Source organism: Hyla sarda, chromosome 1 (genome assembly GCF_029499605.1).
Source record: "Hyla sarda isolate aHylSar1 chromosome 1, aHylSar1.hap1, whole genome shotgun sequence".
Taxonomy (NCBI): domain Eukaryota; kingdom Metazoa; phylum Chordata; class Amphibia; order Anura; family Hylidae; genus Hyla; species Hyla sarda.
Genome location: NC_079189.1, coordinates 500,892,416 through 500,917,420, shown reverse-complemented (window position 1 = coordinate 500,917,420; position 25,005 = coordinate 500,892,416). Strand labels below are relative to the sequence as shown.

General features: G+C 45.3%; 1 protein-coding gene across 2 annotated transcripts in view; it reads left to right on the top strand.

Moving 5' to 3' along the window:
* The first annotated feature begins 250 nt into the window (after nt 1–250).
* The window catches only part of MAN2A1 (mannosidase alpha class 2A member 1), a 163,620-nt gene continuing 138,865 nt past the window's right edge, over nt 251–25,005 (top strand). The window contains exon 1 of one of the 2 annotated variants that reach the window (XM_056537484.1): nt 251–792. In XM_056537484.1, coding sequence (XP_056393459.1) covers nt 658–792 — 135 coding nt within the window. In that variant the 5' untranslated portion in view covers nt 251–657. Of the gene's footprint in view, nt 793–1,739; nt 1,785–25,005 lie in introns of those variants that run through there. The other variant, XM_056537485.1, reaches the window with a different exon arrangement.

Here is a 25,005-nt window from a genome sequence, read left to right as displayed (position 1 = left end):
GTGTCGAGGTTTCTCTATATAGCACAGTACATGTAGTGTACGGTCTGTTCATCGTGCACTACGTGTACTGTGCTATATTTGCTATGTACGGGTTCAGCACTCGCGGGTAATGACTATGAGGAAGGCTACGCAGCGCCCCAATGTCCGTCCTCAGCCCTCGGGGGGCGTGTCTGTCCTGTCAGCCCTCTGACGTCAGCACACTCCCTCTGCTGGGCTGTAACAGTATGACGCGCGGTTAGCACGTGGTAGCCCCGCCCCTTCTCGGAAGCCACGCCTCTCGGTGGTTGCATTTTGGAACCGCTGGACGGAGTTGTGGAGCGGTGGCCGGGAGCTAGGACGGGGGCAGCGGGACTTGTCGTGGCGGGATTGGTGCGGCCGGCAGCGGTTGTGTGTGTGTGGGATTCCCCCCAGTCTGCGGAAGTCCCGGAGCTGTGTGGTTTGGGGAGGGGGGCAGCCGTGCCCCGGGTCTCTTCCCTCTACTTAGTGCAGCAGGAAGAACTCCCTGGACGGTGCAGCCCACATGGGGGGGAAAGTTGGAGCTGTCGCTGTGTGACCTGTGGAGCTGGAGCATGTGACCCTGCAGCCCGGGGCAGGTGTGACTGGCTGTGATCTGGACACCTGTACTGGAGGAGCTGTGTGCTGCCGCCGCCGGGGAACATGAAGCTGAGCCGGCAGATCACGGTGCTGGGCAGCGCGGTCTTCTGTGTAGTCATCTTCTCCTTATATCTCATGCTGGACCGGGGGCAGCTGGACCAACCTAAGAGCCTCCAGAGACAGGGAGCCTTCCCTAAGGTGAGACCTGCCCCATGGGTTGTAACTGGGTGCTGGGACCTGTCATTGAGATGTCAGCAGGGGCCAGGTGCCTGTTCACACTGAGCGTCAGTGCTGAGGTCCTAGCCTCTGCTGAGCACTATAGGAGTACCATGGACAGTGGCCCTCCAGATGCTGTGAAACTACAACTCCCAGCATGCCCGGGCATTAGTCTGGGGTCATCTTAGCAGTCAGACCCCCTAGGATGTTGTTTCTCTTTTCTTCATAGGAGACCCCTTTAAGGTTGGCATATGACCCCCATATGTTCTTTACTTAGTTTTTCCATGGTTGATATTAATATTAGTATTGAATGTTGGTGGGAAGAGAATTAAAAATAAATATTTATCTTTAAAAAAAAGTAATTTAAATTTTTTTTTTTTTTTTTTATTCTGAATTAGTTTCCTATGATGCCCTTGAATAGACCAGGTTTTGCACCCTTTCCTGTACAGGGTGTGTGGCAGCTGCACTAGTCTCAGCCCTGGCTCTAAAATGCACCAGTTACCTTAGCCCAGTGTTTCTCAACCAGTGTGCCTCCAGCTGTTGCAAAACGACAACTCCCAGCATGCCCGGACAGCCGTTGGCTGTCCGGGCATGCTGAGAGTTGTCGTTTTGCAACAGCTGGAGGCACACTGGTTGAGAAACGCTTCCCTAGCCTAAAGAAAGTGACATCCTTGTAGACTATACCCAATCTAGCGTAAGCTGCTCCCAACCCATGGACCTGCATTAGGAGAAGCTGTAGATCTGTCTAGAGTTGCACTTTAATATCAGTGCTAACCTGTGAGCCCAGAGGGAATACTTGGCATCCACTTGCAAGCTGGTTGTGCCTTTCCCCTGTAGTAACCCTTAAATTGTCCTCCTTCAGGTTAGAAGACAAATCTTGTTCGGTAGGTGTATTCCAGAACGTCTCAACCTGTGGCTCTTCATCTGTTGCACATCTACAACCAATGGGAGTCATAGTCTTGCAACAGTTACAGGTTAAGGAACATTGATTTATACCGTACTTTACCTTGAAGACTATTTGGGGACAAGTGTGTTTTTTTTTTTTTTTTTTTCTTTTTTTTTTTTTTTTTCTTTCTTTATATACACCTCGTGTTGTAAACACCTACAGCTGGTTAGAATGTTTGACATTTCTGGTGTTTGTATTTATTTGTTTGTTTTCTTATTGATTGATCCCAAGTTTTTGTTTACATTTACTTTTCCTGCTGCTTAGTGTTTTTTTTTTTCTACTAGATTTCCTGCTGGAGTATACAGATATCGTATTAAGGCTGCATTCACACGGCTGTCTAGACCCGTCCCGTTCTTCTCCCATAAAAAAAAAAAGACTTGACAATAACTGATCCGTTATTGTTCAGTTAATAAACAAAAAAAAAAATGATGAAAAACGGTTGCAAACGGATGACATTAAAGGCTCATCCGTTTTCCGTAGACTTCAATGTTAAATTTACGCTATCCGTGTTTTTCTTTAGTTTTTTTTTTTTGACGGAAGAAAAAATTCAGCATGTGCCGTTTTTCTGCCGTCAAAAAAACGGAAATGAGTGCAGACGGGTACAAACAGATGTAAACGGATTGTAAAAAAATCCCATTGTCATGAATGGGTTTAAGGAAAAAAAAAACCTTTAAAAACAGTTTACAGCTTGCAAGAACGGAACCAAAACGGGGACAGACGGCCGTGTGAACGCACCCACAACTTGATCTCCTCTTGTCCGCACACGTTGTCAATTGGAGAGATTTCCTAATAGTGGCTTGTGTAGCGTGTGCCACGTACAGACGTAAAAGGAACCTGTTACAGTAAAAAATGCAGTTCAATATGCAGGCAGGATTTAAAGGGGTACTCCGGTGGAAAGTTTTTATTTTTTTTAAATCAACTGGTGCCAGAAAGATAAAGATTTGTAAATTACTTCTATTTGAAAATATTAATCCTTCCAGTACTTATCAGCTTATGTATGCTACAGAGGAAGTTTAGTTGTTCTCTGCTAACACCTCTGTCCAGAGCAGGAACTGTCCAGGAACTGAACAGTTCCTGACATGGAGAGAGGTTTCAGCAGAGAGCACTGTGGAGCATACAGCAGCTAAGTACTGGAAGGATTAAGATTTTTAAATAGAAGTAATTTACAAATCTGTTTAACTTTCTGCCGGCACCAGTTGATTACCAGAGTACCCTTTCAAGGGCTGATTCACACTGTGGAATTTCCGCGACAGCAGTCTCCCATTGTAATTAATGCAGTTCTGCTACAAGATGCACACTGCAGAATTTCCACAGCAGAAATTCTAAGGCTATGTTCGCACGGCAGAAATTCAGCAAAAAATTATATGCAGCAAAGCTTGCTGAACACAATTGCGGAATTCCATCAAAATTTCTGTGTTTTCAGAACACAGAATTTTCTCAAAATTCAAGCCCCATTCGCTTCAATGGGATTCCACCGTAGAATCCCGCAAAATGTAAGACCGATCTTATATTTTTTGCGGAAAGCGGATTTTCCGCCATGTAATGTCTGCCGCAGAATGAGAATGCAGAATCCCATTGAAATCAAAATTCATAAAATTATGGCGGAATTTCCGGTACAATTCTTCCGCGGAATTCTGCACAGATATACATGGCCTATTTCTGGACTTTACTGAAAGAATGAACATGTTCACCTTTTGGCAGAATCCACTCAGAAATGCATTGCCACCAATGGAGAATGTCCGAGCTTTCCTAGCACCGATTGATTCAGACAATGTCTGCTGTACATGGGTTTTCTATGGGCAGATATTCCGTAGTGTGAATTGGCCCATACAAAGCAGGATGAGCTGAGCAGATTGATATATAGTTTTGCAAATAAAAAAGTTCCAATATGACTTGCCATTTGTTCATGTAAATCTCTTCTCATTTGGGGCTTAGGAGTCAAGCTCAACATTTGTAACATCTGTCAAATTTGTTGTTTAAACAAATATATTTAGAATGGCTTCTCTTACTTGCCCCCTCCCTATTTTTTGCTAGAAGACTGGTATATATCCAATAATCTCCCTCAATGCATCTGATGAACTTTCCATGAGTCATGATAGGCTGTGGATTAGAACAGTGTATAATATCTGTGTGGGATCCCTGCTGATCCTCGGTATAGTGGGTGGCCTTTTGTCTGCTAAAATCTCTAGACTGGGTGTCATCTTAGCGTTGTTTTTATTTCTTCTTTTCCTCCTTTTTAATAGATCTTCTTAAAGGAGTAGTCTGGTGGAAAACATTTTTTTATCAACTGGTGCAAGAAAGTTAAACAGATTTGTAAATCACTTCTACTTAAAAATCTTAATCCTTCCAGTATTTATCAGCTGCTGTATGCTCCACAGGAAGTTCTTTTCTTTTTGAATTTCCTTTCTGTCTGACCACAGTGCTCTCTGCTGACACCCCTGTCCATGTCAGGAACTGTGCAGAGCAGGATAGGTTTGCTATGGGGATTTGCTCCTACTCTGGACAGTTCTTAAAATGGACAGAGGTGTCAGCAGAGAGCACTGTGGTCAGACAGAAGGGAAATTCAAGAAAAAAACTTCCTGTGGAGCATACAGCAGCTAAGTACTAGAAAGATTAAGATTTTTTAATAGAAGTAACTTACAAATATATACAATGAAAAAGAGTAGTGTGCACTCACCGCGGGTAAACAGCTGCAGGCCCGAGGTCCGGGATCACCGCGGCATAGACTGAGACGGTAGGGGGCGCTCAGAGGCTACGCCGGCTGTTTCGGACGTAGGAACGTCCTTCTTCCGGCCTCCAACTTATTAACTTACAAATCTGTTTAACTTTCTGGCACCAGTTGATAAAAATTTTTTTTCCAGTGGAGTACCCCTTTAAGGATGACATATGACCCCCCATATGGTCTTTACTTAGTGGTTCCATTGTTGATATTAATATTGAACGTTGGTGGGAAGAGAATTAAAAATAAAAATTCTTTTTTTTTTTTTTCTTTCTAATTTGTTTCCTATGATGCCCTTGCATAGACCAGGTTTTGCACCCTTTCCTGTACAGGGTGTGTGGCAGCTGCACTTGTCTCAGTCCTGGCTTTAAAAAGCACCGGTTACCTTATTTAGCCCAGTGTTATCCAGCCAGTGTACCTCCAGCTGTTGCAAAACGACAACTCCCAGCATGCCCGGACAGCCGTTGGCTGTCCGGACATGCTGGGAGTTGTTGTTTTGCAACAGCTGGAGGCACACTGTTTGGGAAACACTGTCCTAGCCTAAAGAAAGTAACAACCTGGTAGACCATACCCAATTTAGTGTAAGCTTCTCCCAAACCATGGACCTGCATAGGGAGAAGCTGTAGATCTGTCTAGAGTTGCACTTTAATATCAGTGCTAACCTGTGAGCCCAGAGGGAATACTCGGCATCCACTTGCAAGCTGGTAGTGCCTTTCCCCTGTAGTAACGCTTAAATTGTCCTCCTTCAGGTTAGAAGACAAATCTTGTCCGGTAGGTGTATTTCAGAACGTCTCAACCTGTGACTCTTCATTTGTTGCACATCGGCTTTTCCCAGGTCACTGACGCTTCCTGTCTTATCTTGATGTTTATTTCTATCCATTCAGTAACATGGATGTTCCCTTTTGATAGTCAGTGCTCAGGTACCTTGTCTTCACTGCTGCTCAGTACTTATCCTTGAGTGCTCTGCTCCATGGTAGGATAAGCAGAATTCTCCCAGCTCAAAGCTAGTTGTAGCCATTATCTGTAAGGAAAGGGGATTTGAGGATTGCTATTAATTAATATGCAGATGATTGGCATTCCCTCCTGGCTTTAGTGTACAAGCTTGTCACCCAATAAGCAGGAGATCATACAAGGAGGAGGGTTTCATATAAGAGTACTTCATGCGTTCATCTTTGGGATATCCAGTATCTTGTTAGCAGCTGGAACATGGATTTTTGTGAACTTTGATAACAGGGGGAGGGGGTAACAGAACATTGTGTTTCATGAAGGGTCAGAATCTGGAACTCCTAGCATTTTGTGAATGAGTTTACTTGTTACTGAAGTTTTACTTTTAATTGTTAATGGGGTACTCCGGTGCTCCAGCGTTCTGAACATTTTGTTCAGAACCCTCGGAGCCGGAGGCCGTGATCGTGATGTCCTGGCCACGCCCCCCAATTAATATTTATGGGAGGGGGCATGTTGGCCAACACATCCCCCCCCCCCCCCCATAGACATGAATGGAGGGGGTGTAGCTGTGACGTCATGACCACTGCTGCAGGAACCTGGCGATTGTTTAGAACACCAGGTGCTGCGAGAGATTGCATGGGGCCCAGCAGCGGGACCCCCGCGATCAGATATCTTATCTCCTATCCTCTGGACCCTTATGCTATGGAGCAGGATCATCATCTTGTTTGACATTTGGGTTTAGGCTGTCAGAGCCCTATAGACTAGATGTTCCTGTCTTATAGGCTATTACAGTGACCCCCCCCCCCCCCCCCCCCGACCTACGATGGCCCCAACATAAGATAATTTGAACATGTTGAAGGCGGAATCAACATACGATGCTTTTGTATGTCGGGGCCATCACATAAACGGCCATCCGGCATAAATAGCCGTTTAATGTGCTCTCTGTGGTCCGGTGAGTGTCACTCACCTGTCCCCCGACGTTCCAGACCTTCCGGTTCGGGCTCCGCTGCATGGTTGTCGATCTCCTTCATCGTCATCATGTTGCCACGCACGCCGCCCCGTCATCCAATAGGAGCGGCGTGCGCAGCGAAGTGATGACTGCGATGGAGAGCGACGATCCTGGCCAGCGGTGACGGTCCGGAGCGGCGGGGACACTTGAGTATAACTTTCTATATTACTATTGCACTGATCCCTCAACATATGATGGATTCCAGTAACAATGGTTCATTTGGAACGAATTACCATCGTATGTTGAGGGATCACTGTATATGGAGGGGTTTCTAGTATATAAGGTTTAAAACACAGCAGTCCTCAAGATGAACTACTGTCATGTCCCAGTCCTCATGCTGGTAATGCATCAGATAATGGAAACAAAAAGTTGCTTATATCTGATAGATGCCCCTGTGTGTAACCCTTCATATTATTGGCCTTCAAACTTTTTGTGTGGAAAGTTCAGGAACGTGTTGAGTTCACTGCGGTGGAATATTCTCTTTAAAGCCAGACATAGCTTTTGTATGTAAAATGGTTAACAATCCTGTTGGTAAAGGTAGGTGGTCGGCACCATAGCGTGTGGTGTGCAAGGATCAGGGTAATCCAGATCACTGCAACAGAAATCCCGGCACTCAAAGGTTTCTTCAAAAGCTGTATTTTAAGCATAAACTCTGTACATGATACACAGTACACAGCACGTTAAACAGATTTGTAAATTACTTCTATTTAAAAATCTTAACCCTTCCAGTACTTCAGCTTCTGTATACTACAGAGGAAGTTCTTTACTGTGGCCAGTCAGAAAAGATATTCAAAAAGAAAAGCACTTCCTCTGTAGTATACAGCAGCTGGAAGGGTTAAAGCACAACTGTAGTGCTAGACATTTATATATTGCTGTGCCCGGGCCTCTAAAATAAACAAAATAAACTTTAACAAACCTTCCTACGAGCCCCCGTTGGTCTGGTACTGGCCTCAGGATCCAGCGGTGCTAACCTCGTTCAACTTCCTGGGTACGGGGATGCCGCAGAGCCATCGGCGTATCACCGGCCGCAGCGATGTCCCGCCCTGGCCGGTGATAGGCTGAGCCCACTGTCATGTTAGAAGCCGGCGAGAGCTCCTTACATGACAGTGGGCTCAGCCTATCACGGGCCGGAGCAGGACATCTCTGCGGCCGTTGATACGGGGCATCATTTCCAGTCCCCGGGGCATCATTTTCAGTCATGTGACATCATGTCCTGTCCACTCAATGCAAGTCTATGAGAGGGGGCATGACGGCCGTTGCGCCCCCTTCCCATAGACTTTCATTGAGGGGGCAGGCCGTGATTTCATGAGGGGCCGTGACCACAGAAGCCCGCACACAGCATTCGGAACTCAATGTCCAGGGCGTTGGGGAGCAGAGTAACCCTTTAATGTCCTACCAGCATAGACTGCAGAGCAGGAACTGTCTATCACCCTGCAGCAAGTGCCATCAGGACCTTGCATGGAAAACATTACAGGCAACACAACAATGACTTGTAGATAATTTATTGAGGGTTTTATTGCTTCACATCTACTGTTGTTCATCTTTTATTATACCATAATACAACATTATGATTATAGACTCCATCAAAAAATGACGTAACCCTTGGCAGAGCCTGACAGTCCCTATGTTAAGTCGTGCATAGCTAATCTGCACCAAAAAAGTAATTTTGTAAATTCTTTGTTTCACTTATCAGCTTAGTCCTGAACTATGCTTCTTCTTCCCAGCCCAGAGCTGCATGCACAGTTCTGCTCATTGTCATAAAAAATAGTTGCAAAACCTGTTGTCAGTCAGATTGTAACACACCTGTGTTGTAATTTCTAGAGATGAGTGAACTTACAGTAAATTTGATTCGTCACAAACTTCTCGGCTCAGCAGTTGATGACTTTTCCTGCATAAATTAGTTCAGCTCTCAGGTGCTCCCGTGGGCTGGAAAAGGTGGATACAGTCCTAGGAGACTCTTTCCTAAGACTGTATCCACCTTTTCCAGCCCACCGGAGCACCGGAAAGCTGAACTAATTCATGCAGGAAAAGTCAGCAACCGCCGAGCCGAGAAGTTCGTGACTAATCGAATTTACTGTAAGTTCACTCATCTTTAGTAATTACCATGGTCTTGCTCCATCATTTGAGCAGAACAACAACAAAAAGAGAGCCATACAAGTAGGGCTGGGTGGTATACCGGTTCATACGGAATACCAAAATTTTAGGGCTGCACGATATGAATTTTCCCCCATACCACAATACCGGTTGGGCCCCTCCCCCTTGGGAATGAATTATCAACCCAGCGCTGCGCTGTCCCCACATCGGGGAACTAATCATATGTGACCCGCCAGCGCTGTTCTGCTCCCCCCCCCAATTAATGATCAGCCCAGTGGGGTACTACTCACATATGTGAAGCACTGCCCTCCTCCTCTTTGTTGCGGGCCGACACCGGCTCTATACTGTACGCCAGTGGTCTCCAACCTGCGGACCTCCAGATGTTGCAAAACTACAACTCCCAGCATGCCCGGACAGCCAACGCTGGGAGTTATAGTTTTGCAACAGCTGCAGGTCCGCAGGTTGGAGACCACAGCTGTACGCTGTATACCTATGCCCGGGCTGCAAAAGATACAGAAAATAAACTTTTAACTTACCTATCTTGGGCCTGAAACGTCGGACAGCCATCAGCCTATCACCGGCCGGAGCGATGTCCCGTCCCTGCCAGTGATAGGCTGAGCCCGCTGTCATGTAAGAAGCCGGCTTCTTACATGACAGCGGGCTCAGCCTATCACTGGCAGGGGCGGGACATCGCTCCGGCCGGTGATAGGCTGATGGCTGTCCGACGTTTCAGGCCCAAGATAGGTAAGTTAAAAGTTTATTTTCTGTATCTTTTGCAGCCCGGGCATAGGTATACAGCGTACAGCAGTGGTCTCCAGCTGTTGCAAAACGGCTGTCCGGGCATGCTGGGAGTTGTAGTTTTGCAACAACTGGAGGTCCGCAGGTTGGAGACCACTGGCGTACAGTGAGTTCCATCGCCGTCGGCCCCCCAATAAAGAGGAGGAGGGCAGTGCTTGACATATGTGAGTAGTACCCCGCTGGGCTGATCATTAATTGGGGGGAGCAGAACAGTGCTGGCGGGTCACAGGATTTTGGCGGGGGTGGAAGCCAATCACCGCGCGCGGGTCACATGATTGGGAGGGGGGGGGGGGGGTTGGGAGGACAGGACAGCGCTGGCGGGCCACATGATTTGGGGGGGGGGAGAAAATACCGTTATATACCGTGGAACCGCCATAGGTAAAAAATAAATAAATACAGTGATACACACATTTGGTCATACCGCCCAGCCCTACATACAAGTTGATCTGTTACATGCTGGACACGAATGTCACCTGAAGACTCCATTCAATATACTGGGGTCTGTCAGGTTTGTGGCATGGTGTTGGCATTTTGTAACTGCAGACTGTTTGATATTTTTGATGGAATCTGCAGCGAAGGCTTCTATAGTACAGTGACATTTTTTTTCCTACATCAGGTTAGTGCATTGTTCCTGGTTAAAGGCTCTTATCAAGTTCCCTGCTGCATTGATGCTCTGGTGGTCCCCATTAGTAACAGAATCCAATTTACCTCAGAATGCTCTGGGAGATTCCAGCACTAAGCTTGCAGACTAGTTAATGAGATTTTGCATCTGGGACATATCCCACCTCTGAGATCTGGACCTCTCTCGAGATAAAGGGCCACCTGGTCCTGGCCAGCCTGGTTGGGACGTTTTTGGTTTCATGACTACCATTGTGTGCCGCAAGCAGGCTGGACAGTATCAAGATATCCCAGGGACCCCATCTGTCAGACAGACAGACAGATAAGAGCTGTAACTCTTTATCAATACTTGCAAAGTAATGCAATGTATTTACACAGTTAGTTAGCTCAAGGTCTATTTGTAAAGTGGTGTTCAAAGGTAAATATAAGGTACCTCCCTCCCCCCCTCTGAACGTGTAGCCATGCTTACCAGAACCAAGTTTCAGCAAACTATGTATTACTGTTTAATAGTGTTGAGGCAGAACTTCTGTGTATGTGGTGTGCTTAAATGTACTTTATTTCATGCAGTATGTAAAAATATATTTCAGTAGCATTAGGGGTTGTTGCTAGCTCTTCCACCCATTCTGAAATGTTTGGGGTGGAGAGACTCTGTACACGCTGCCTGGGAAAAATTCAGCAGTATAGATGGTACAGCAGAATCCCATTGAAAACAGTGGAAGGGGGCTTATCTGGAATTTCTGAGTGGAAATCTGAATGGGCCCATACTGTTCTTACTCCTGACACAGAGCAGGATATTGCAGTTGAACCGACCATTTGTGACCGTTTAAGTGGAGACCCTCTGATGGCTATGGGCAAAACAAAGAAGGCACATGGAAGAAGAGTCATTTTATATACATGTCTGTCTATACTAAACAGGACATTTATAGAAATGCTTGTATATTTGAAATGTTTGCTTTCACAATGCATCAGTTTACACCTTTTTTTTAATCTTTGTTGGAGACCCCCTATAACTTGTGTTTATAGACTACATTACCTTCTTGAATTGATTGTTTTGGCTTTACCAGCCCGAGAAGTCAGCTTGGAGCAGATTTGTCAGTAGGGATGTGTAATACTGCTACATATTTGTTCTTGTGATCTTATTAAATCTTGCGCAATAAAGACTCCCTGGGAATTTGAGAACCGTGAAAAACTCTTATTGGATAGTTTAGCAGTGTGTTTGCTCTGACAATGCTTAGATGAGAATTTTACTTGTTACAACCGCTGAGATACACCCTTCCATTCCCACGATATGTGGGTTTTTAGTTTTAGGGAATAGTCAGATGGGTGTGAACCTAATTTTTTATAATGGGACTTATTTCTGAATTGTAGGACAAATGATAAACTTATTTTAGAACACTTTAAAGGGGTATACCCATCTCAGCTTATGGTTGGTATCGTAATGAATGAATGGAGTGCTTGCTGGCTGTGCACTTCATTCATTCTGGAGAGAAATTTTTTTATTTATTTTTTGCTCGTGATCAGTAGGGTTCCCAGAGTTCAGACCTCTGACCCCCCCCCCCCCCCCTCTACGATTACTTTATCCCCCACCACCTATCATTGGGGTATATGGTAGAACTGGGCGGTATGACCAAATATGTGTATCACAGTATTTTTGTAACTTATGGTGGTTCCACGGTATATAACGGTATTTCTTTCACCCCCCCCCCACCAAATCATGTTACCCGCCAGTGCGGTTCTGCTCCCCCCCCAATTAATTATCAGCCCAGCGGGGTACTACTCACATATGTCACCCGCAAGCACTGCCCTACTCCTCTTTGTTAAGGGCCGCCGGCGATGGAACTCCCTGTATGCCAGTGGCCAACATTTGTCCGGGCATGCTGGGAGTTGTAGTTTTGCAACAGCTTGAGGTCCGCAGGTTTGAGACCACTGCTGTATGCTGTATCCCTATGCCCGGGCTGCAAAAGATAAAGAAAATAAACTTTAACTTACCTACTTGGCCTCACGCTGTTCCTTTGGACTGGAACGTCGGACAGCCGTCAGCCTATCACCGGCCGCAGCGATGTCCCGCCCCGGCCAGTGATAGGCTGAGCCCACTGTCATGTAAGAAGCTCCGTCCGGCTTCTTACATGACAGTGGGCTCAGCCTATCACTGGCTGGGGCGGGACATCGCTACGGCCGGTGATAGGCTGATGGCTGTCTGACGTTCCCGTCCCCAGCGTAAGGCCGACGTAGGTAAGTTTAAGTTTATTTTCTTTATCTTTTGCAGCCCACCAGGCATAGGGATACAGCGTACAGCAGTGGTCTCAAACCTGCGGACTTCCAACTGCTGCAAAACTACAACTCCCAGCATGCCCGGACAGCCAACGGCTGTTCGGGCATGCTGGGAGTTGTAGTTTTGCAACATCTGGAGGTCCGCAAGTTAGAGTCCACTTGCGTACAGTATAGAGTTTCAGGGCCGGCGGCCCCCAACAAAATGGGGGAGGGCAGTGCTTGCGGGTCACACGTGAGTAGTACCCCGCTGGGCTGATAATTAAATGGGGGGGGGGGGGGGGAGCAGAACAGCGCTGGCGGGTCACATATGATTATTTCCCCGATGTGGGGACAGCGCTGCGCTGTGCTGATAATTCATTCCCAAGGGGGAGGGGCCCAACCGGTATTGCGGTATGGGGGAAATTCATATCGTGCTGCCCAAAAATTTCGGTATTTGGTATGAAACGGTATACCACCCAGCCCTAGTATATGGGTCCAATTGTCAATAAGATCACGGGGGACCAGATCTGCTGTCAGAACAGTCCAAAGCCTTTTGATGCCTTTACATGCAGATTCTGAGTTTAGTTACTTGTGCCGGGATTATCTTGGATAGGCCCCAGTTAGCAAATTCCATGGCATTCTAAAAATCTACATAAAAAATGCGAGGGTATGCCATCAGATTGATAAGCAAAAGATTTTTAAATAATATAAAAATAAATGGCACAATAATGCACAGAAGCTGATGTTTTTTTGGTGGATTTAAGGGACTGGTCTCTTTTAAGAGCCATCACAGTGGTTACCTGGTTCCTGGGATTTGTCCATCATCATAGCTTTTCTTTGTGCTTTACCTGATGAATGTTAACATGACCACTGAACCATAAGACACACATTACATCTTGATCCCTTCTCATAGGATGTTTAGAAAGCTATAAAGAATGCCAGTGTTTTTCCATGGCCACACACGGGTAGCTGGGCTGTACCATCTCTATTTCTGCTACATGTTCTATTTGTTTGATACAGTAGAAGAGAAACTTGCATGTAATATTCTTCAGCGTATATCCATTAAAACTTTAAGCTTTGTTTCATGCTGTTCTCCGCGCCGCTGCATGCCAGCTGAATTTTACTTGGATACAGACCGTAATCTCATGTGTGCCAGGAATCTAGTATAACCGCTTACTAATGCATACATAAAATGTATCCAGATGCTTTCTATCTGTATCTCAATTCCTCTCAGTAAGGAGATGCCTCCTGATCTACCGCTGCCTCTTGCCTCCTATGTAGATCTCGCTCACAAAGGGTTGGAGTGTGTGCAGTACTGCATAGTAATGAGTGCGGACTGTAATAAAAGGACCTCGTAATAAAAATGATGTACAATAGTGACCTAATCAGTAAGTAAATACTTTTCCAATGCAGTCTATTGTAGCATATAAAACAATTGTACTTATATAATATATAAAAAAAATAATAATACAGCATAGCTCTGGGTGATGGGGATAACTTTAGCCTTCCTGTAACTAGTATACCATTTTCATATGAGCGTACTACAGGCATATTTCTGTTTTTATCTGTAAATATCTATATCTGACCATGGGTTTAAAGACCCAAATTGACAGCATCATAGATCAATGAGGTGCTACCAATGTGGGATACAAGAAAAATGGTTAGCCGTAATTCAGAGACCGAACTGTCTGTATTATGCTGTGTAAAATTGGCCTTAATGTGTACAATGAAAGATTTTATTAGTTTAGACAACCTAAAGAGGTACGTAAGGTTGCACGATATGGGGAAAATGTGCGATTGCGATTATGGGCCTAAATATTGCGATTTCGATATGCGATGCGATATAATAAAATAAAAAAGGTGAAATCCCCCCCCCCCCCCCATTTCATGTCCAATCGCCTCCATTTCACATCTACTTACCAATTTTATGCCCACCGCCTATTTCACATCTCCCCTCCTGTCACATTCCTCTCCCCCCTTCTGTCACATTCTTGTACTGCAGTAATACACTAGGTTTCCCAGGTGGATTTCAAATCTTCCGCGGGACCCGGGAAACCTAGTGTATTGCTGCAGTACAAGACCTTTCCCCATCAGCCAATCACTGGCTTGACATGTGACACCACTGCAGCCTGTGATTGGCTGAAAAGGGAAAGGTCCTACTGCCTGTACTAAGAAGAGACGAAACTCCGGAGCGCACAGAGACGAATCTGCAGGGACCGGGGACTAGGTGAGCAGAAGATTATTATTATTATTTTTTTTTTCTCCCTGCGCCCTTAACTCAGTGTTTTTCTAGCAGGGTGCCTCCAGCTGTTCTGAAACTACTACTCCCAGCATGCCAGGGCAGCCTTTGCCGGTTCGGGCAGGCTAAGAGTTGTAATTTTGCAACAACTGGAGGCCCCCTGGTTGGGAAACACTGACTTTTAGTACTTAACCCCTTAAGGACGCAGGGCGTATGCTTACGCCCCCGTTTCCGAGTCCTTAAGGACTCGGGGCGTATGGATACGCCCTGTGTTCTTCCGGTGATTGCCGGGCAGGGACCGGACTGCGATGCCTGCTGATATCGTTCAGCAGGCATCCCGGCATATCTTCCAGGGAGGTCCTGAGGTCCCCCCATATCGGCGATCGCTGCAAATCGCGCATCAATTCAGACGTGTGATTTGCGGTTATTCCGGGTCAATCGGGTCTCTGGTGACCCGGAAAAAAAAAAAAAGGTGAATGGGGCTGTCCGAGACAGCCCCATTCACCCTTACTCAGCAGGAATGAGGTGGCAGGGTGCCGCCTTGCGATCACGTGATTGATTGGTCGGAATGGCCGATCAATCACGGACCTGCTGGGGACGGCGATCGGAGCGGAGATCGGCGCCGGTGGGGGTCCTCCTACCTTGCCCTGGTCCGGCGGGGGTCCCCTCAGGATCGGTGGCAGCGACAAGAGCAGCAGGATCGGCTGCAGCAGCGGCGGCGGCGTCCCGGCGGCAGGATACAGCAGGAGGTGAGGCCTCTTCACTTCCTGCTGTTGCTTAGCAACAACTCTCGGCATGCAAAGCCAAAGGGCATGCTGGGAGTTGTAGTTTTGCAACAGCTGGAGTTCCAACTACAACTCCCAGCATGCCCTTTGCTAGTCTGTGCATGCTGGGGGTTGTAGTTATGAAACAGCTGGAGGCACTTTTTTTCTATGAAAAAGTGTGCATCCAGTTGTTAATAACTACATCGCCCAGCATGCACAGACTACCAAAAGGTATGCTGGGAGTTGTAGCAGTGTGCATCCAGCTGTTGCAAAACTACAACTCTCAGCATGCCCTTCGGCTGTCAGTGCATGCTGATTGCTGCAGTTTTGCAACAGCTGGAGACACATTGGTTGTGAAACAGACTTTGTTACCTAACTCAGTGTTTTGCAACCAGTGTGCCTCCAGCTGTTGTAAAAATACAACTCCCAGCATGCACTGAGAGACTGTACATGCTGGGAGTTCTAGTTTTGCAACAGCTGGAGGCACACTGGTTGCGAAACACAGTTTGGTTGCGAAACACTGAGTTAAGTAACAATGTGCCTCCAGCTGTTGCAAAACAACAACTCCCAGCATGTGTGGTCTGTCAGTGCATGCTTGGAGTTGTAGTTTTTCAACAGCTGGAGGTTTGTCCCCCCATATGTACAGGTACAGGCACACGGGTGGGTTTACAGCTGGTTCTGATGCAAGTTTGAGATGCGGCAAACCCGCTGAAAACCTCCGCCCGTGTTAATGTATCCTAAAAACACTACACAAAATAAAAAGTAAATCACTACATACCCCCCCCCCCAAATAAAAACATTTATAAATCTTGTACGGCACTGCTTACAAAACGGAGCCTCCAGCTGTTGAAAAACAGCAACTCACAGTATTGCCGGACAGCCACTGACTGTCAAGGCATGCTGGGAGTTTTGCAACAGCTGGAGACACCCTGTTTGGGAAACACTGCCGCAGGGTATTTTTGTGGCGGATTCAAATCCCCAATTTAGTCCTCAAATGCGCATGGCACTCTCTTACTTCAGAGCCGTACTCGGGAGAAATTGTGTTACAAATTTTGGGGGGCTTTTTCTCCTTTTTACCCCTTATGAAAAGGTAAAGTTGGGGTCTACGCCAGCATGTTAGTGTAAAAAAAAAAAGTTATTTTACACTAACATGCTGGTGTTGCCCCATACTTTTAATCTTCACAAGCGGTAAAAGGAAAAGGAAAAAGGAGAAGTTGCTTTACAATTTTATTTCTGAGTATGGAAATGCCCCATATGTGGGCGTAAAGTGCTCTGTGGGTGCACAACATGGCTCAGGAGTGAGAGTGCACTATGTACATTTGAGGTCTAAATTGGTGATTTGCACAGGGGTGGCTGATTTTACAGCGGTTCTGACATAAATGCAAAACAATAAATACCCATATGGGACCCCATTTAGGAAACTACACCCCTCACTGAACTTAACAAGGGGTACAGTGAGCCTGAACACCCCACAGGTGTTTGACACATTTTTGTTTAAAGTTGAATGTGGGAAAAAAAAAAAAAAAATCACTAAAATGCTGTTACCCTACATTTTTAATTTTCACAAGGGAGAATAGGAAAAAAGTAAGAACATACCCCATATGTGGATGTAAAGTGCTCTGCAGGTGCACTACAATTCTCAGAAGAGAAGGAGCGCCATTTGGATTTTGGCTAGAGAAGGTGTCTGAAATTGAAGGCCATGTGTGTTTACTGCACCCCTTTATTAAATTCTGTGAGAGGTGTAGTTTCCAAAATGGGGTCACATGTGGGGGGGGGGGGGTCCACTGTTCTGGCACCACGGGGGATTTGTAAACACACATGGCCTCCCACTTCTATTCCAACCAAATTCTCTCACCAAATGCTCAATGGTGCTCCTCCTCTTCTGAGCATTGTAGTTTGCCGGCAGAGCACTTTACATCCACATAATGGGGTATTTCCATACTCAGAAGAAATGGGGTTACAAGTTTTGGGAGGCTTTTTCTCCAATTACCCCTTGTGAAAATGAAAAATTTGGGGTAACACCAGCATTTTAGTGAAAAAAATCGAATTTTTCATTTTCACGTCCAACTTTGTCAAGCACCTGTGGGGTGTTAAGGCTCACTGTACGCCTTGTTACGTTCCTTGAGGGATGTAGTTTCCAAAATAGTCTTTATTTATTTTTTGCTGTTCTGGCACCATAGGGGCTTCCTAAATGCGACATGCCCTTCAAAAACAATTTCAGCAAAATTTGCTTTCCAAAAGCCAAATGCGACTTCTTCTCTTCTGAGCATTGTAGTGCGCCAGCAGAGCACTTAACGTCCACACATGGGGTATTTCCATACTCAGAAGAGATGGGGTTATACATTTTGGGGGGCATTTTCTAAAACCAGCATTTTAGTGAAAAAAATAAATCCATTTACACATCCGACTTTAACGAAAATACCTCAAACACCTGTTAAGGCTCAGAGGACCCCTTGTTACGTTCCTTGGGGGGTGTAGTTTCCAAAATAGTTTGCCATGTAGGGGGGTTTCTGCTGTTCTGGCACCATAGGGGCTTCCTAAATGTGACATGCCCCCCAAAAACAATTTCAGAAAACTCGCTCTCCAAAATCCCATTGTCGCTCCTTCCCTTCTGAGCCCTCTACTGCGCCTGCCGAACACTTGACATACACATATGAGGTATTTCCTTACTCGAGAGAAATTGGGTTACAAATTTTGGGGGGGCTTTTTCTCCTTTTACCCCTTGTGAAATTTAAAAAACTGGGTCTACAAGAATATGCGAGTGTAAAAAATGAAAATTTTAAATATTCTCCTTTTACTTTGCTGCTATTCCTGTGAAAGGGTTAACACACTTTCTGAATGTCATTTTTAATACTTTGGGGGGTGCAGTTTTTATAATGGGGTCATTTATGGGGTATATCTAAGACCCCTCAAATCCACTTCAAAACTGAAGTGGTCCCTGAAAAATTCCGATTTTTGAAAATTTTGTGGAAAATTGGAAAATTGCTGCTGAACTTTGAAGCCCTCTGATGTCTTCCAAAAGTAAAAACCTGTCAACTTTATGATGGAAATATAAAGTAGACATATTGTATATGTGAATCAATATATAATTTATTTGCAATATCCATTTTCCTTACAAGCAGAAAGCTTTTTGGATTTATTCCAGATAACAAGTACATGACATGACACAGTACCCAGTAACTTGTTTTATTGCAACACTGACATTTGTTCTTTGGCTAACTAGAATAGTAAGTAAATAATAGTTCAGACATTGCAGTTCTTCAGGCGTATGATAATAGAGATAACTATGGATGTTATATGACCAACCGTTCTCTCGCTAAGTCTCTTTTAAGTCCCTAATGACAAATTTACCTAAAAAAAATTGGAGCCACCATGCAAGTGTATCAATGGAGAAATTAACTCCTAGACAACACAGAACATACCTGTATGCCTTTACCTGTACGTCCTGAAGCGTTGTGTCTATCAAGCGAGCTAAAAGAAGTAAAAACAGGTGCCAGTTGTCTTGTGCTGCTTATTAGACTCCCACAGCACTATTGCGGGGGTCTGAGTTAATATGGTGGCAAAGTTCCCCTTACCTTCCTCCTGGCAATTCACAGACAAATTTATTTATTTATTTATTTATTTTTTTGGGGGGGGGGGGGGGGGTCTGCTGTACATTTTATGGTAAAATAAAAAGTGTCATTACAAAGTACAATTGGTGGCGCAAAAAGTTGTGTCTCTTAAAAGACTAGGAGAAAAAAATAAAGTAAAAAATGCTAAAGTGAAAATTGTCTGTGACCTTAAAGGGGTACTCCACTGGAAAACATTTTTTTCCCCCTTACATCAACTGATGCCACAAAGTTAAACAGATTTTTAAATTACTTCTATTTAAAAATCTTAAATCTTTCAGTACTTCTATGCTCCACAGGAAGTTCGTTTTCTTTAGAATTTTCTTTCTGTCTGTTACCTCTGTCCATGTCAGGAGTTGTCCAGAGCATTATAGGTTTGCTGTGAGGATTTGCTCCTGCTCTAGACAGTTCCTGATATGGACAGAGGTGTCAGCAGAGAGCACTGTGGTCAGACAGAAAGGAAATTCAAAAGGAAAAGAACTTCCTGTGGAGCATACAGCTGCTAAGTACAGGAAGGGTTAAGATTTATTTATTTTTTTTAATATATTTTATTCACGGATCCAGAGCATGTACAAAGCATATATGACAAAGGTGCATTGAAATCAGTCAGAATCTGGAACAACAATACAATGTCAGGATAATAGGTCAAAAGTATCGTCTGGATCCAGTTTGTAATACGAAGGATTACCCCCAAAATATAGGAAATAACAAGTAACAACTGTGAAACAAAACCTCAAATCTCCCAAGGAAGGCTGCACCATTCCCACCCGAGTACAGTGTCGTACCTATGTAGGGTATTTGCCACCTGAGGTCAGACTATACATTATGCATACAGAGAGTTCTAATAGTGGGGTCCCATAGAGAGCCAAGGATGTAGAGGATCATATAACATTAAGATGGTAGCTCTAGATTACCAAGAGTTCCCCTGAGAGCCTCAGTTGAATACCATGTAGTGTGTTTAAAATATGTCATTATCCTGTGACGTTCGCCGACATCAGGTAAGTAGTGCAGATATCTTTTCCATTTATTAAAAAAGGCCTTTGCATGCAACTCTGAGCATCTTATGGACAATAACATCTCTCTATGTAATACAGAATGATATTCCTTTAAGATTTCTGTAATTGTCGGCACGGTAGGTTGGAGCCAGTGTCTAAGCAAGCACAGTTTAGCAATCAAGATAAGTAAGTGTACACCCTTGGGCATTTTGCCCCTATCAGGAGGGTTCGATTCTCTAACAGGTAGATAGTGAAAGAGGTATGGTTCTGGGGAGAATGGTAAATGTCTATCCCAAATGGTCAGTATTAAAGAGGATAGGTCAGACCACAATTTCGACACCTGCGGGCATTCCCATAAGCAATGCCAGAGGTCTGCCCCCTGTAGTTGACATGTCGGACAATGTGTGAGGAACGGAGGCGGGGGTGGCGTGCCCCTCCATTTAAATGCATACGTAGCCTTGTGTAGAATACGCCAATGAATTTCTCTTAACTGTGCACTGGGGGTAGAGCCATTGACAGCCAATAAGCCCTCTAGTAAACAGGGGGCGATTTCAGAGTCACCAAGTTTAGAGGACCATTTGGCAAGAGCTGTGGCCCCCCGTCCCTTTAACGCTATATCCCTGATGGTTGCGTAGATCAGCGAAAGGGAACGGTGGGACTGTGTACTCCCCAACAATTTGTCAAAATCATTAGGTTTTTCTACCATCGCATAACCTCTCACCACACCATGAAAAAAGGAGCATAATTGATTATACAGCCACTGATGGGAATCGGGAAGGGTATATTTGCTCTGGAATTCCCCCCAGCTCATGAACACTCCAGTAGATTCAGTCAAGAAATCAGCAAACTGAGTGATACCCAGCGATTTCCAATTGTTGCCTATCGGACTATTGGTACAGTGATCAAGCGCAGGGGTGCTCCACAACTGAAAGTGTCTAGAAAGACACCAAGGCATCCCACACATCTTACGGAGCGCCTTCCACGTTGCCAATGTGTCACTAAATAGTACATTCTTTCTCAATGACCCAGGGATATCTTTATAAGGTAAATGAAACAGGGTGGACAGTGAACCCAGCGGGCAGAGACCCCTCTCCAAGGGCGTGTTTGAAAAATGAGCGGTATCAAAGATCCAGTTCCGGACATGTCTAAAAATAGCTGACAAGTTATATAGACGAGCATTAGGCATTTGCAATCCCCCCTTCTCTCTTGCTAGACATAAAGTGTCATAGGCTACTCTTGGGCGTTTACCTACCCAAATAAACCTTGTAAAACTAGCATGGAGCCTTTTAACATCAATATGGCGTAATAACGGGAATTGTCTGCAGCGGATATAGGAGTTTTGGGAAGCTCATCATTTTAATTAATTGCACCCTACCATAAAACGAGAGAGGCAGGTTCTGCCATCTGTGCAACTCGCCCTCAATTTTCGCAAACAAGGGGGGATAGTTTAGAGTATACAGGGAGAGTGGAGTGCAACCTAATTTTATACCTAAGTAAGAGATATATTTCTTAGCTACTTGAACCAAGGGTACCTGGGCAGGATCATGAGATCCCGAACCTAAAAATAGCAGTTGACTTTTATCTAAATTCACCTTGTAGCCCGATAAAGAGCCAAAAGTGAACAAGGCTCTAAAAACAGCCGGCAGCTGGGTCTCTGGTTCGTTTAGATATAGCAGTATATCATCAGCAAAGCAGCTAATTCGCACCTCCTCCGACCCCACCATAATACCTTCATAGATGCTGTGCTGAAGAAAGTACTGTGCCAGTGGCTCCAAGGCCAAGTTAAAAAGCAGGGGTGAGAGGGTGCATCCCTGTCTTGTGCCCTTCTGTAATGGAAATGGGGTAGAAAGATACCCCGGTAGATGTATTCTAGATACAGGATTCTTATATAAAGCCGACAAAAACGTTCTAAAACTACCCGTTAACCCCATTTTGTTCAGTACCAACTCCAGCCAAGACCAGTGAACATTATCAAAAGCCTTTTCGGCGTCTAAAGACAACAGTGCTGGAGCCCGGCTGGAGTATGGACGAGACGCCACCGCCCCTTGAACTGCTAGAACTGTCCGTATATTGAACACGGCAGCTCTATTTTTAATAAAACCAACCTGATGCGTCCCTATCAGGGATGGCAAATATATTGCCAGCCTGTCTGCTAATATTTTGGACAAGAGTTTAATATCGACATTTATTAAAGATATAGGGCGGTAGGCGCTAGGTTGAGAAGGGTCCTTCCCCATCTTATGTAAGACCTTTATATGGGCCAAATTGCCAGATGGGGGTAACATCCCCACCGACAACGTACTATCATATACTGCCAATAATACTGGACTAAGCTTCTCACGTAGAATCTTAAAAAACTCCCCCGTAAAGCCGTCGGGTCCAGGTGCCTTACAGCATTTCAAGTGGGAAATCGCCTGAGCAACCTCCTCCAGCGTAATAGGGGCATTAATCAAGTCCCTATCATCCGCAGACAATTCAGGAAGTGTAATGGAATTCAAAAATCCGTCCCCTGCAGCAGTATCTATATCTTGGGCCGCATAGAGGTTTTGATAATATTGACGAAAAACCTCCCCCACATCCCTAGGCTGCCTATGCAGGGTGCCAGCTTTATCTCTAAGGGGCCGGATGGGCTCTAGGGGCCGCTGACCACGCGCCATATTGGCCAATAATTTCCCAGACTTGTTTCCAAACCTGTAAAATTCCGCCCTAAACTGGTCCCTGTAGTAGGAATCCACCGCAGCCCGAGAGATTTCAAAATCATGCTGCGCTTGAACCCAAATGTCTTTCTTTACTGGAGTTGGATCATCTAAGAAAGAAGTATAGGTTTGTCTCAGTTGCGTAGTCATGCGATCATAGTTGTCCCTAGCTAATTTCTTATGGTGGGCAACGTGCTATAATTTTCCCCCTCATCATCGCCTTACCAGCTTCCCAAAACAAATGAGGGTCGTCCCTATGTGCCTCGTTAAACATGGCATATTCCTCCCACCAGTGGCTTAGTAGTTGGACAAAAGACTCATCTTTAGCTAGCATAGCAGGGAATCTCCAAACCCTATCTCCTCCCGGGGGTATTGCTGGGGTCAAAGACAATCCCACTGGTGCATGATCTGAGATAATTATGTCATAAATGTGTTCAGATTGGACATGCGACAAAAGAGGATGGGAAATAAACAGGTAATCTAGGCGTGACCAGGACAGGTGAGGGTGTGAAAAATGTGTGTACTCTCGTTCCGTAGGATTCAGATGTCTCCACGCATCAACTAACCCCGTAGTGTGAAGGAGTGATTGTAAATATAGTTCCGTGTGTGGTGTACTACCCACATCTCGTCTCCTGTCCTCCGCTGCATTGACTACGGTATTAAAGTCTCCGCCCACCACTATAAATCTTTCTGTGTCCGCCAAAATGTGCGAGGCCAGAGCATCAAAAAAAATGGCTTTCCCAGACTGAGGACCATACACATTGTATATGCTATAAGAATTATCCCCTTCCATCAAAAGGACATGTTGCAGCAACCCCTCCACATCTTCCCAATGTGCTTTAACACTGTGTACCAGTCTCCTATGTATCAGGATCAATACCCCCCCTTTTCTATTTACAGCTGGGGACCCCAGAACACGTCCCACCCACATTTTCTGCATTCTCACAAAATCCTCTGTAACTAAATGCGTCTCCTGAAGAAGTGCCACATCCGCCTTCAGTTTTTGTAGATGGCGTAAAACAGACGAACGCTTCTCAGAAGAACGCAAGCCCTTAGTATTCCAAGAAATAATTTTCATATGGAGGATAGGAAAATACGAGTAAAAGACCTAGGTGTTCCTGTAATACAAATAATGGTAAGAGCAAAAGGCAAGTAAATAAACTTAATGAGGTGCAGCCTCCCCGGGAGAAAACCCAAAAACAAAAAAAACACCAACATATAAATGGCAATAACACAGAACCAATCCCTGTCTATGGTAAATCCCATAGATCTAAGCGAGATAGGGAGATTAAGGACTTCACTTCTTCCGCGGACCTCCACTGGGTTCCCGCAAACCCAACTCATCAGTACACCGCTTAGTAGTACAAAGCAAACCAGAAGAGGCTCCGGCCCTGAACCTCTGGGATGGTGATAAGATGACAGTGTCAAGGCCATGTGAGAACAGGCAGGAGAAAAGTAAAAAGGTAAGTGGATGGAAGAGAAGGAGGCAAGGAGTAATAGAAAAGTAGGAGGGATGGGGGGGAGAAGGTAAGGTGTAGGGTAAAAAGGTGGGGGGCAACAGAGGGTGAGTAGAGGAGAAGAGTAGGGGGGGGCGGGGGGGGGGGGATGGGGAAAGGAAAGAGTAGGGGGGGGGGGAGGGGGAAGGTGGGGAAAGAGAGAGAGTGAGCACCCAGGTAGCTAAGCTGCCACAGCGAGTTCCGAGCAGACCATAACTGTAAAATAATCAGCATGAGCGCAAAGAACAGTCACAAAGTCCAGAATAGACGAAGAAAAAAAAAATAAAAATAAAACGGGATACAGTATATTTCTCACGTGCAGTCGAGGGGAATCATGAAGCAGTCCATCGTAGTTCAGGGAAAGAGCATCCTAAGGAGAAGGTCACACTAGTCCGCAGAGCAGAAAAGAAAAAAAAATTCCACAGTCCCTGGAATCAGTCAGAATCAGGTCACTCCATCACAACTGGCGGAGTAGGAGGGCTTGCATGGCGTCGTCTCTTTATTCTTCTCCGACAAAGCAGTCCCTGCAACTGCGGCTCTCAAATTCAACGCCGCCATTGCATCTTCAGGCGTAGTAAAAGATTCAGTAGTGCCATCTAACTTGAAAACTCGGAGCACTGCAGGGTATTGTAGAGTGAACTTTCTCTGTTGAGCCACCAGTTGCGAGCAAATTGGAGAAAATGCCTTGCGCCTCTTTGCCACCTCCGCTGAGAAATCATTAAACAGCAACACCTTGTGACCACGTACCATCAGAGGAGATGTCAGCTTTTTGTAGGTAGAGAGAATCAAAGCCTTGTCCGCATAGTTTAAGAATTTCGTGATCACTTGTCTTGGTCTGTTATCAGCATTAGCAACAGAAGAGGCCGCAGGTTGTCTTACAGGGCCCAGTCTATGAGCTCTCTCCACTGCAGCCTTAACTTTAATGCCCAGTGCTTGTGGCAGTTCCTCCGCACAAATGGCGCATAGTTGATGAGACGGTATTGATTCAGGTAAACCCACCAGTCTCAGGTTGCTCCTG